Raw genomic sequence first — 13,930 nt, forward strand, 5'->3', positions numbered from 1 at the left:
AGATTATTATACAATGCACAGGACATTCAGGAGTTTCCTTGATCTGTGCAGCACCCAATGCATAGCAAGCAAAAACAGGAGTTACTGATAAAATAACATTCGTGCAGTAAAAAAACAGGAAATTATACAAGTGGAAGAGAAAGTCAAGCACTGCGAGAGAGGAGGATTGGGTCCTTCCAGATTAGCTCATTTGATTAGTTGACCAGAGTTAAAATTTTGAGTAATCTTGGAACTTGCTTCCACTTTTCATGCTGGCAACTCTGAATCATCTCTCTCTTTCTGATGCTTCAACCTCAAAACAGGAAAAAGTGAATGCTGCGACCAGCCATGGAGTCTTATAAAAACACTCCTGTGCTGTACAAAGTAGCTGAAGAAAGGCTTGACTCCTACAGGGTCTTTCACCATGCCTCCATGAGCACCTTTGTGAAACTGCAGGGCACTGATTTACTGCTCTTTGGTGCAGCAAAGGAAGAATGTGAAGAGAAAGACCTGAGACAAAGGGGCATTTTGCAACGTTGGACTTAAATCTTGATCCTTCTGGCTTTGAGTAGAATACTACCAGCAACAGGGGAAGGGACTCACCTGCAGCAGTAAAGCCTGGCCCCCAGCTCTGTCTGCCTGCTTCTGCTCTTTTGTAGGTGGGCAATAGGCTCAGCAGTGCCCCTCAGTAAGAGCTGCTGGGGAACTCCTGGAGAGCAGCTTTCTTCTGTCGTTGGCTGGTGTGTTCAGAGGCTGCAGGGCATCCTCCTGGGTACCACACCAAGCACAACTAATGAGGAGGGGAGTTCAGGCAGGAAGAACCAGGATGAGGCTTAGACAGATGCTCCTTTTTCAAACACACACTGTTCATCTTTTTTCTTGTGTTCAAAAAAAGACACTGTTAGCGTCTACATGCTTAATCCGCATGTGAACTTCTCCCTTTCCAATTAGTATCTTCTTTTAAATTGAGCAATCTGTTGACTTAGGTCTCTGTACATACTCATACTCACTCATTAATGGAGCCAAATAAAAGCAAAAAAGGCAGTGAGACAAACAGTCACTTATGTTTTGGCTCCATTTTTCACAGCTCAAAACTACATAATATGTTTTACTATTATAGAACATTTAGGAAAATAAAGGCAAAGAAGAGTGTAAAATCAACCTGCAATTAATTTAGAATATTCATAAACTAAACACTGTACAAATATGTACTAACAGTAAAAGGAAACTGCACCATGGATGCAAAGAACACTTTAAGAAAATACAACTGAGAAAAATATGCTAGTAAATTTGGTTTTGAAATTATCATCACTCAGTTAACAATAGAACCTGATACTTTGCTTGCAGGTGTTTATCCTGCATTATTTTACCATACAAAATATAAATTCCCTAACAGATTTTTAGATACACATCATCTTGCAAAGTATCTGCTTGACTGAGTTCATTTTAAGGCTTTATGGTACATACAGATCTGCACTGAGTATGAATAATGCACAATAGTGACCTCTATTTTAAGGAATCAGCACTGAACAAGCATCCAAACATATTTAAATGGTCACTTTCTTAAATGCCTGTGTTTTAAATGTTTTGCTTTTCTAAAAAAAGATACTATATATAAATATTATTCCAAAAATGTATTAACCCCTTTTTAGAAAAAGAACAGGATCAGAGAAAGCATAATTACATATATTGAAGAGTTTAACATTAAAAACCTGTCAAGCCCTAGCTCACATGATACTCATCTTTAATTTTTTTTCGGCCTTAAAGCAAAGGAAAAAACCCACCAAACTGTGCTCAATCATTTCAGTGTTCCCTGATCTCTTTCAAGGATGTAACGTGCTAAACAGAAAGATATAAATGCTAAGAATAACCACACCATCTATCCTGATTATCTGGTTGGAGAAAAAGACTCTTCAGAAATGCTTCATCTGTGGTACAAATTATGTCATTCCAGAAATGCAGACAGCTGGTGGGCCAAGACTGTTAATGGGATTTACTGGCTTTCAGGCCTCTTTGAAGAGCAATGCTAACTGGTACTGACATTTTTCCACAGTCTACACCTTTCAATTGGGAAGCAAAGTCAGAACCAAATTTCCAACAGCTTACATTTTCAGTTTGCTGACAGGGTGAAGCTGTCTTTGTATACTTATGGCCCAGCTGAATCTTGATGTGACACAGCTATGATGCTGTAGATAAATCAGGTTCAGATCTTACAGATTTGACTCTGGAAGACTAATTTCATACCTGCTCCAAGTATAGTTAGCAACTGTGGATTTCATCTTGTTTCCCATCAATTTCAGGTGTTATCACAAGCTGAAAAAACAGAGGACTGTCCAAAATGCAATGCTTGCAGGTGTCTACCACAGGTTAAATGTTTCATTTTGTACAACACGAAATAGAATTCACTCCTGTCAAGACTGTAATGTTGAGGCATACAATGTGTAACCAGACACTGTAAAACTTAGCACCTTCTAAAACTGCTCCAAACCCATGCATTTTGACATTTAAAAATGAAGGCTCAAGATGTGGTATTTGCTTTGCAAATTGTTTTCATCTCCTCCTCCCACCTTTAATTTTATAGTGACTATGAAATAAATTTAAGTAATAAATCAGATTAAGTGAAAATATGCCAGCGTTCTTGGTCAGACCTCCACTGCCTTTTACAGGAGGTTACGTGTCTATAGATATTCATTACAATCTTGAATTGGTTAAAAAAATAAACACCAGTGTAGTTGTAAGCCCTGAAGACCTCTAATTAAAACAATGCTTTTTAAAAGACATCACCATCTTCTTGTTTTCCCCCACAACTGAACAAAAGCAGCATTCTGACCTCTGTAGGATTTTGCTTCTTTTTCTTCAAATTTATTAACTTCTGTAATTATGTAGTCCATTTTATTGTTAAATCAGAAACAGTAAGAGAACACTCTGGGTTGGTATAGTCATTTTACATTGAGCAGATCAGCTACAATACCTTTACCTAATGTCAGAAAACCAAAACAGAAGCAGAACAGCAATTTATCTTTTTTTTTTTTTTTTTTTTTTTTTTTTGACAAACCTGCTTATTGAGATATAACCTATTATGTAAGGAAGAAAATACTTGAAAAATAAAAAAGTTAAAATTTAGTTAAAAGCTTTACTTGTCTGAGAGCAATCTCATAAAACTCTTTAATATGAGCACTTCACTTCACAAAATGAAAAACTATTTACAACATTTTGCTTGCAGTTTGGTCACATTATCTACACACATTTGCAGAAATCTTAGGCAAAATAGGTATGTATCTTCTTCTGACATAGGCTATCAGATTGATTGCACATTTTCCTTTTACGTAATGGCTCTCCTATAGTGCACTGAAGTCAGTGATCACTGTCTAATTACATTCTCATTTTTATTTATGGCTCAACAATAAAATCAATACCACTTCAAACCCAAATATCTGCACAGCTAAATTACATTTAGTGTGAAACATGTGGATCCTGCTTGTTTGGACCTGATTTTCAAAAGAATCATTCACCTCACTAGCACAATTACCAAACTGTGCAAAGAAATAAAGGATCTGTGCACCTAACTGGCTTGAAAAATCAAGGCATCTTATCAAATTCTGTGAACAATTTCCCTCTAGTTACAGTTCTTATTAAAATGTTCACTTCCCTATGGCACTATGATGGACTTCTCAGCCTTTTATTACTGCATTATAGTATCTTTTATGTGTATACTATATTTTGGCCAATAATGTGATTTCCATGTTACACAATATCATTGCCTTCACAAGCAAAGTTGCTACATACATTCACAGTTTCAACAGATTGTAATTAGCTTCTCCAGTTGTGCTTTAAAAATTCCAAATATTTTCCAACAGTAAGTGCAAAGCAAATGTTCTATGCAGCTACAATTGGTCACAGAGTTATAAACTCCATAATTATGAGAAGAGTGTTCTCTCATTCTCCATTTTCATCACCTGCTTTTTCAGGTATGACCTCCAGACTTCGGCGGGGCTTTGAGATTTCTGCATTTTCAGTGCCTGGCTTATTAAGTCCACATGAAAGAGTGGCATAATGGATTTGTTTCAGATTCTCCAGTGCTTCATTTTTAGCATATTTGAGAAGATCAGCTTGTCCCTGTAAGAAAAACTAGAGTTAGAATACACAATAGATAACAGCATTTGATTTTGATTTTCTTTCGGTTTGTTTCAATTAGTTGTACAGTTGCCCTGCTCAAAAAAAGTCTACACCAAAAAACCAACCCAATCCAAAACAAAAAACAACCCCAAAACACAAAACTGGATCACTGTTAGTTACTAAGAACTCTTTGCTTTCTCTGGACCCAACGGGTTGTATAAACAAAGGAATAGGGATAATTTCTACCTAACAGCTTTCAGTAAAGTAATCTGTGCTGTATTTTTTAACCACAGGGACTGTGTTTCTGCACAGAGACACAGAATTGCAAATACTGATTTTAATACTTCAAGGAGCAGCTTAACTGCTTTGCTTTTTTGGTTGAGATCTTAGTAATGTGACCCATCCAATAGTATCATTGTAAAGGATCAACACTTGTCAAAGCACTAAGTATGAAAATACAGGTTGTCAAGCAACATGTAAGAAGGACACTGATAACAAAGGCTTCATGAGATTTCTTTGGAGTTCAGCACAGTCCCCCCTCTACTTACCATCTCACTCTTCATAAGCAGGGAAGTTTTAAGCAAAAAAACATCCCAGACCCAAGTAATTTGGCTCTGTCCTGTGTTATTAACTGCTCCTTTTTGTTGATTAAAGCCCTCTGACAGCAACAGCTCCCATTAGCAGGCTATGGACAAGGCAGTGCCTGCAGCTGCTCTCTGCCTACCCTGCCCATAAGCAGGGAAGGAGGCAGCCTGTGCCACAGGGCCAGCAACATCTCGTCCTGGTGGACACAGCAAAGTTGGCAAACGCGTGCAGGAAGCCTGCAAGGGGCCAAAGTGATTGAGCTCTGTCTGCCATCCTGAAAGAACTGCCCCACAGCTCACAGAAAATTAAATGATGCTTCAAATATACTGAGCCTTAAACAGTGTCACTTCCAACTGAAGGGGAGAAAAAGACATGTACAAATCAGCCAACCAACCAACCCAGGTACCGTAGTTCCTTGAGACTGTCAGTTCCTCTGATGCCTAACAAGCTATGAAGACTGACTGCACCTTTTCCTGTAACTGGGGTACTCATGTCTGTCCTGTGTAAATGCTGGCTCTGGGCAGATACTTCCTCTTGAAGAGATACTAATGTCTCTTCTGGAGACATACCTGTTATGTTGCCTCTCCTCCTCAGACAAATAAGGCTGAAATCCAGCTTTACTTTTCCATTTTAAAAATAAAGGAGAAAGGGTAGAATGCCAGTCAGAGAAAAGCATGTGTGTGCACTTATGGGGTGATACTTCAGCCTTTCTTCTTCAGCAACTCAGAACATAAATACTGTCTCATGAAGTAAGCAGAATTATGCCCCCATGCTCTTATCCAGGAACAGCCAAAGTGTTTTTTTTCTGATTACCAGACAGGGAAAAAAAATGTAGATGCTCACTGTATACAAGCTTCAATAATATTTTCTTCTACAGAAAACCAGGGCTACTTCTTTTTTTTTTTTTTTTTTTTTTTAATAAATCACATACTTTTTTCCAAACTCACAAATAACTAAAAGCTAATTTAAAACACTACAGCAGACAAAATGAGTCATATCTGGAGAGCATCTGTTTCTAGCCTAAGTTCCATTTTACATGTATTGGTAGAATATAGTTCTGCAATTTTAATCAAGCTGTTTGTTATAGGCAGAGCTGCTAGCAACAGTTTATTAATAAGGTTGCCTAAAACTTCTCATTTAAAAAAAAAAAAACAACCTGCCTTCAGTTGCTTATATGCTTTCCAAATTTTAACTACTTCAGCTGATACTTGTTATGCAGTATTTTTGCCACTGGCAGATTTTATTATTATTACTGTTTATTCTTTAACCTCATCCATATGGTTCACTCAGTTCTTAAAATAAAGAAACTAAAATGTTCTCAGATTTTTTTCAACAAACTTCCATCCCTTCCTTCCCGCTTGGGGTAGAGACTTATAATTCAAATGACTTCAGGTACCCTGAGTACTGTATCCAAGTCATGAGCTTTTAAAAAACAAAAATCAGATTTTGAAAGTGGTTAGTACAATCCCTCAGGATTTCATTCTCGGTCATTTTTCATGTCTTGACAGCTCCAGCATGTGGCAAGACAAGGCATATTCCATTCCCACACAATAATGAATATGTTTTAGAAGAAAAAGTGGTGTGTTTTTTTTCCTGCATGGCTTCTCCAGATTGTTTTACCACCAGCATTTGGTTGCCAGTGCAATCAATCCAAAAGTCAGACTGGAGGAAGGGAAGGAAAAGCCTGGGACAGGGACTCTGGCAAGAAGGTAGATGGAGAAAAAGGAGGAGGCAAGAGTGACCTCTGGGACTGACCTGGAAAGAAGTCTAGGACTGAAAACAGGAAAGTTGGACTGTATTAGGCAAAGCTGAAACTAGATATTACTAAAGGAGGAGAATGTGAACTAATGAAAAATGAACATAATGTGGCAACACTGACTTTAGACCAGAGAGGTGATGATGAAAGGGCAAGTCTCAGACAATTTGGATTGGAATACACACAGAAAATGAAATGAATCCGACAAAACCCACTATGCTGAGAGATGTCTGGAAATGACAGAGCAGTAGAAGGATTAACAACTCCAAACAAGTGAGAGAGCTTGGTAATGAGACCAAAGACTGATGATAGAGAGAAACAAACAAAATCGTAGAGCAAGGAGAAGAGACTGCAGAATACAATGAGGAGAAGTAAGGTGATGAGAAAACTAAAATTAAGACCCACCATGAAGGATCTCTGGAGGAGACAAAGAGGGACCAATATGAACTGGAAAGCAATGGAAAAAACTGCCAGGAGAAAACTAGGTACCAAATGGGAACAAAACACTGGATGGAGGAGAGAGAGAGAGAAGAAGAAAATCAGGGGTCAGTGGGAATGGCTGTGTTTTCAGCAGGGAATGTCTGGACAAGTCTGAACAAGAAAGATTGACTTTGGAGACAAAAGCAGAATTTGAATAAAGGTCTGTATTATTGCAGATAACAGAGGTTCAGAATAAACAAGTGGGATCAAGTTTACACCAGGGTGAAACAGAAAAATTAATTAAGTACTAAGTATATTTAGATACTCTATTCTCCTATACTCAGAATTTCTGTCAATTTCTGAATGTTGATTTGCAGTCAATTTCTGAATGCCACTGAACTCAAAAAATCTCTATGAAACCAATCATGTTGTCATGTGCTGGCATGGCTTGATCCAAAGATAAAACAAGAGCCAACCACTGCTACCACACATATGGTACAAGCTCAAATCAGAGAGATCTGTCCAATTGCTGTACAGATCCTTGTTCTGATGGTGCACCATCATGAAGCCATACGTTGGGGAAAAAAAGCAGTATGCATATTAAAACTTCAAGATGTAGTCACATGTCTCTTGTTGATGGGCTTTCAATATTCAATTTCAGTTCTTTATATTCTATGCATTCTATAGTTTCATGAGATCATGTGCCACTGACTTAATAAGTAAATTAATAGTACTTTTACCTTTAATACCTTTTACCTTTAATTAATGGGTCTTTTACCTCCTTACCAGCCCCAAATGGCTGTGCAATACTTGCTCTCAAAATACTTACTATAAAGCCAATGCAAGTAACCTATCAATGGCTCAAAGAAGAATCAAGAAGATTTATCATGAGGAAGTACAAAAAATCATCATTCCAAGAGACAAATCTGGTCCAGAAAGACAACTCAATGATGGAATCTGAAGCAGTAGCAGAACCAAACCTACACAATGTTTCTCACTGTATCATAGGGCTAGCTGGCAGGCTTTTCCCTCAGTTAAATGTAAATTAATTCTGTCCATTAATGCTGTGTGGCAAACACCACAAAACTCATATTTACTGTCAGGACTGGGATTAAGAGGCATTCTTTGATAATTCCCACCTAAGGAACAGGACCAATACAGGCCCTGCACATCTCAAGTACAGAGTACAGAGCACTATGAGAGCGCTGTCCTCACAGCAATCACTGCTCCCTTTCCTTCAGTGAAGTTAAAATCCACTAACAGAACTGAGCACTATGTAACTTTAACAGCTGTTTCACATATTGATGTTTACAAGTTTCAGAAAATGAATGAAGCATCAATCTGTCTCATAGGCAGACATGAAAAAAGCCTTAAAGAACATCAAAGAATTCACTTGCAGATTTCATCCATAAAATTCAAATGCTGTCTTTTTTCTCTATATATTTAAGTTGCATGCCTCTAAGTGCCCTGAGTGTTCCACTTATAAAAATAATGTAGGCCCAGAACCGAAGTTAATACAGAGATAAGAAAAGCCATGAACTACATATCTTGGGCCTTCTTTCAAGACAAAGTAATTCATATTGCCTAATGTGACATGTCTAAAAACTCAGAGCATACAAGAAGCATCAAAAAAATGCTGGAGATGGGAGTCCCATCTTCATTTTAAGTATTTCCAATAAAATCTTCTTACATGTTTAGAACAGCTCTTTGTTGCAAAGACAAATTTAAAGATGCTGTTATGCTCTTCCTACAAGCATCTTAAGTTCTGAGCCTATATAGTTGTTGGTTGGGGGTTTTCTGCTGTGCCAGGAAGGCCTGTAAATTGTTACATTATGTTGTTTGTAGCCTGCTGCAATAGTACATGAGTGATTTTCTTTCTTCAGCTGTATACTCTTTCTGGCAGGAAACATGATTATCTATATTTAGAAAATTTGAGTGCTATCGGTCTGAGTAAGAACAACAAATAAGTTACAAGCAAATAATACTGCAAACTGACTGTTCAAAAGAGAGAAATATTCTAATACTGTACAGCCTCAAAATCTCTCAGGTAGGCAACAAAATTCACTGAAGCAGACCAAGTTTACTCTAAATGGTATTCTGAAGTTAACCTAGGATCTCTGTGTCATGTATCTCTATGTTATATATGGGGTGCATAAAAATGGGAATGTGTGCATACACACACACACAAGTTGAATGGAGCTATTTCAGATGGATTCAAACAGACTATACCAGTAATAAATTTGATGACATGGCTTCGAATTAAGAAAAATTAAAATTTTTCAAAATATTTACTTCATGTGTGCACACACGTACACACACACATAGATACTTAGCAGCTTTTCCAGATTTTCTAAAGAAAGAGCTCCCCTAGAAATAAGCTGTCAATGGTGCTGTTTATCAAAGTTTCCATTGCATCAACTGTAGTCAAAACATCCCAACTGAAAAAAAAAGAAGGATCAATATGTACCCTGAGGGTAAAATGCAGCTTAACCAGTTTGGAAAATACATCAGCCACACCCTGTGAGCATTCTGTGATTCCTCTGTGAGGGAGCTGAAGATGGCACTCATGAAGAATTGTTTAGTAAAGCTGTTCAGAGCCACACAACAATTCATGGGTCGTAGCCAAGAGACCACGTAAAATACCCTTCCTGATCACAACCTGAACAGGGAGTTACATCCATTTAAGCATGGCAATGGTGTTGGTGTGTTGGTGGCTCAACTGCCTTGCTCGTTGAACAGCAAAATTTGAGGCCACTGAGTAGAGTCTTTTATTTCTGTGCTGTTTAGGGGGAAGTAAATTTGACATAGGCAGGGAGTTCAACAGAAAAAATAAATTCTTGAAGCAGCTCAGACTGTCACTCTCCTGATGAATTTTTACTCTAAAAAATGTTGACCTTCACTTTCCACCCCTGGCTTAAAAATTTTGTAGAGAATTGGAAAATGGAAAATAGAAATGGAAAAACATAGTAGTTAGATCAAAATTATAACTGTGGGTGTTTTTATCCAGACAGGAAGAGTAGCTTCTTAAAAACTGATAAACTTTTTCTATTTAATTATGTAATGCAAGACAACTTACAGTCTATAAGTAAAGAGTATGGAGTAAGAAACTTAATGTGTTACTCCAAATAAATAACAGCCTCTAACTTTCTGTATATCTAAAAGTGAACAACAGTACTTAATGGATTCCTATGTGGATTGTAATACTTGTAAATAACTTTTAAGATATAACAACATATCAGAACATTCTGTAACACCTCCTGTGAAAGTTTCAGTAACAAGCTGAATCACAACTCACCAATTCTTTTGATAAAGTATTAGTTATGTAACAAACTGTACCTTCCTGCAGAAAGGCTCTGTGAGTAGAAAGAAGCCAAGTCAATGGTGAAGAGATTTTCTGAATAATCTCTTCAAGAAGGCCTTCTAACTTCATAATTATGTTAATCCTAAAGATATGCATAAAAGCCCCTCAAGTGCTCTGAAGATCCAGATCTACCATGGAGGTTCTCTCATTCATGGCTTACACAGAAATCACAACTTCACATTTCAGCTGCAAACCTCTCCCCCACCAACCCTCATGTTCTGAATGGGAAGCAGAGAGGAAGCAAAGCTACTGCTGTTTCAGGCAGTATTAAAATAGATTTGCCTACCCAAGCTGATATCTGACACCTTTGATGGAAAACTAAACAGGAGATTAGAATTTATTTCCTTGACATTTGCCCAAACCCCCTGAACTGATTTGCCTCTTCTCTGTCCCCTGGGTAGCACAGGAATTGCTTGAAACATCCCAAACACTGTCTTCAGGAAACTGCTCTAATGAAGGAAGTGATAGTCTGGTCCTTTCACCTATAAGCAGAACCTGCACACATATTTTTAGAATGTATTAACTGCACATGCTGTACCAAATTTAACCTCTTTTTGCATTGGACTTGTGCACTGTAACACAAGGGGGAGCAGAGCAACATCATGAAAAGCTTCACAGTTAAAACCAGCATGGAAAGCTGGAGAAATACCTGTGTATTACTGCGTTTCTAGAGTAGTTCACTGTAAGAAGAGGCAATAGGGAATTCTGTTTTCAGTAAGAACTAAAAATAAAACACTATGTGGGAAAAAATAATTTTCTTTATAATTAAAACAGACTTTATAGTTTAACGTAGTGATGAAATATTTGAGTGGGAGAAAAGAGCTCATTAGTAGATGTAAACAAAAAACTTGAATAATTTGAGACTAGAAGTAGAGTGTCAAGGGAATAAATTAGGGCAGACAGTTTTGCTATCTCTATAAATTTTTATATACTCTGCTGAGATGAAAGTCTAGTGATAAGAGACCTGAACTGTTCCACATTCTAGTTTCCTCAGGGTCTCAGGCTGAAAGTTTTTAATACTTCATCACTTACTCGTGTCAAAACATGAGCAAATGCACTTGACAAAAAATCTCCAGCTCACGTACACTCAACTTGCTCCAGTCTGGATTAACAATATAAATTGTACATATCATTAATCACCATTCATAGCAGACTGAAGTAGCAGCACCTCCCTTCTGTTTTTCAGTAACTGCAGTAAACTTAACACTCTTACTGCCTTCCAAATCACAAAGCAGGGTTTTAACAGTGGTACAGCTTCCTCCCAGCTCAAGTTGCTCCACAGAAATCAATACCCATTATCTCACCCATGTATTCAAGATTACAGTGGATGCTATTAACATTAAAAGGTTCTAACAAGAAAATGTCAAAGTAAATTAAACAATCCGCAAACCCAAAATAGAAAAGACAAAAAATTAACCTTGAGACTCTGCTGCATTATCAAGTTAAATAAACTAAGCTGGACATTGTTATAATTGAATAAATTCTGTGACACAGAATAATGACCAGTAACAATATTAAAAAGGTCAGTTGTGAATAGAAAAATACAGTAATTAACCAAAGAAAAACATACTACCTTTAAAATTGTAATGTTCCATGTAAAACTCTCCACTGATTTTTGTAGTTTTCTTTCTTTTAAGCCTTCTCTTGCTCCTATATTGTGCAGGTTTTCATGGAACTCCATTGCTGTGAAGAATAAAAGAGGAAGGAATATAGTATCTATTTTAATGCATTTTAGTGATCAAAGATACAGTGATTTAAAACCAAGAGGGAAAAAGCACAGTGAAAAAAACTGCAGAAATGTTATTTTTCAAGCACTAACATATCTAACCTAGCAGTGTGAATGTTACACAACATGCCAATACACACAAATCTCTCTAATTCACAGTCCACACCGGGGTCACTGTTGGTTCACTGTCATACAAAGGTGGAGCAAACATTTACTATACAAAAACATTCTTTAGGCACAACTGAATTTGTTGCACTAGAAGTAAAAAACACTTTGTAAGTTGCTGCAGGATGGGAACGGTAATTTCAAGAAATAATCTATGTCAACAAATTCACACTGTTCCCTGCTCTTCTACACACTAAATTTACACCACAGTTGTCCAGATAGGGCCAGCCCAGGAAATAACCTTCTCACCTTGTCCCTGAGGACAAAAAGAGTAACTGTGCAGGAGAAGTGCCAAGAAAACTGTCAAGGGAAGTCTACCACACTCATATAAAATTCTGAGTCCACAAAACCTCTATCTGACAAATTCCAAATCAAAAATTTATTGAGTGACCGCAGCTTTAGTTTAAACTCAGCACACTGCATAAATACAAGAAAAATAGTTAAGATTCCCATGCTGCTCTTACAAATGCATAAAAATGAATTTGAACCAGTTTTCTTCATACACTGAAAACTGCCTCATTACAAGAGATATGACTGAATGTTTTCATTTTACCTTTCTCCCATGTATATACAGACATTTTAAAAAATATTCATAATTTTTTTTTCATTTCTTACCCTTAAAAATTTTACTACACGAAATATAAATGGCAAGTATTTTTTCTGAACTAAAAAAACTACTGTATCATTTTTATTTCAAACACTTCTCTACAGCTGACTGCCTCTAGAGTACAGCCTCAGGTAACCCATCCATACTGTATTTCCCCAAAACAGTTTCCTAACCAGGTGAGAAATTGAAGTTCATTCATCCATCACTGTGTCCAAGTATGCGTTTCCTGTTCATATCATCCAAAAAATAAACTCCTGATATCATAAATCATGGAAGGATTATGCACAGAAGCATACTTAAGGCAACACATTTCTGATGCAGTTATGAAAATACAGATTATCTGATCTGTCCAATGAATTCTTAGACCACACTGCTAAGCTTCTAGAGTCCCATCCCTCATTTCCATATTTATAAATATTGCCCTTTAATTCCACAGGCACTAGTGACTGATAGCAACCTTGATCTGAAGCTGCTCAGAAACAGACTAAGAATAATGCTGAGTGTTTCCATGATCAGTGTGAAACTGAGGGCTTGCAGATTTCAGAATATCCTTACATATGCATAGTCACTAGGATCTCAAACGTGGAGACAGTGGTGACCACATATTCTGCTAGCCAGAAGAGCTCTTTTCTGGTTCACTACATTCTACAGTGAAGCTCTCCCTTTTCTGCACTCATGCCAGGTTACGTTTCTGGTGTGCCAAAGCCACGACACTCCAGCTGAATATTCCAGGCAGTCAGCAGCTACATCTCAGTGTCCTTTTTCCAAAGGGAAGAAAATTGTATCATCCTAACAGGGCACATACATAAACCCTCAGCAAAGAGTTGCCTTCTGCTTGAACAGCACACACCCTCTCCTCAACATCTCTTTTGGACTGGATAGGACAACTCCCCATTTCCATGCTAAACTGAAGCTATCGTGCTCTAAGCCTAAACATTCACCCAGGAACAAGCAGATTTGAATGTTATTTCCGTTCCAATTCTGAGCTTGACTGCTAAATTGAAGTGGATTATTTAATCTCTAACTACCAGTTTTTCCATCTGTGGAATGGAAGAAACTATATTCACCATGGAATATATGGACAACTTCATCTTAAAATATGAATATGCAGCACAGCATTTAACTGTTGACTACATATCTCTTGGTAATCTCCCTTTTATGTTCCTGTTTGGTTTTCTTGCATTTTGTCTTAGAACAATTTAATGCATTAATAAT

The 13,930-nt window shown here is 37.3% G+C and overlaps 1 protein-coding gene across 2 annotated transcripts in view; it reads right to left on the minus strand.

Moving 5' to 3' along the window:
* Nucleotides 1-2,819: 2,819 nt before the first annotated feature.
* The window catches only part of PLCL2 (phospholipase C like 2), a 98,527-nt gene continuing 87,416 nt past the window's right edge, over nucleotides 2,820-13,930 (minus strand). Inside the window, exons 6-7 of one of the 2 annotated variants that reach the window (XM_071735556.1) lie at nucleotides 11,791-11,900; nucleotides 2,820-4,095 (exon numbers count right to left, since the gene is read on the minus strand). In XM_071735556.1, the coding sequence (XP_071591657.1) occupies nucleotides 3,916-4,095; nucleotides 11,791-11,900 (290 nt within the window). In that variant the 3' untranslated portion in view covers nucleotides 2,820-3,915. The remainder of the gene's footprint in view (nucleotides 4,096-11,790; nucleotides 11,901-13,930) is intronic. The other variant, XM_071735557.1, reaches the window with a different exon arrangement.

The sequence above is a fragment of the Heliangelus exortis genome, chromosome 2 (genome assembly GCF_036169615.1).
Source record: "Heliangelus exortis chromosome 2, bHelExo1.hap1, whole genome shotgun sequence".
In the NCBI taxonomy this organism is placed as follows: domain Eukaryota; kingdom Metazoa; phylum Chordata; class Aves; order Apodiformes; family Trochilidae; genus Heliangelus; species Heliangelus exortis.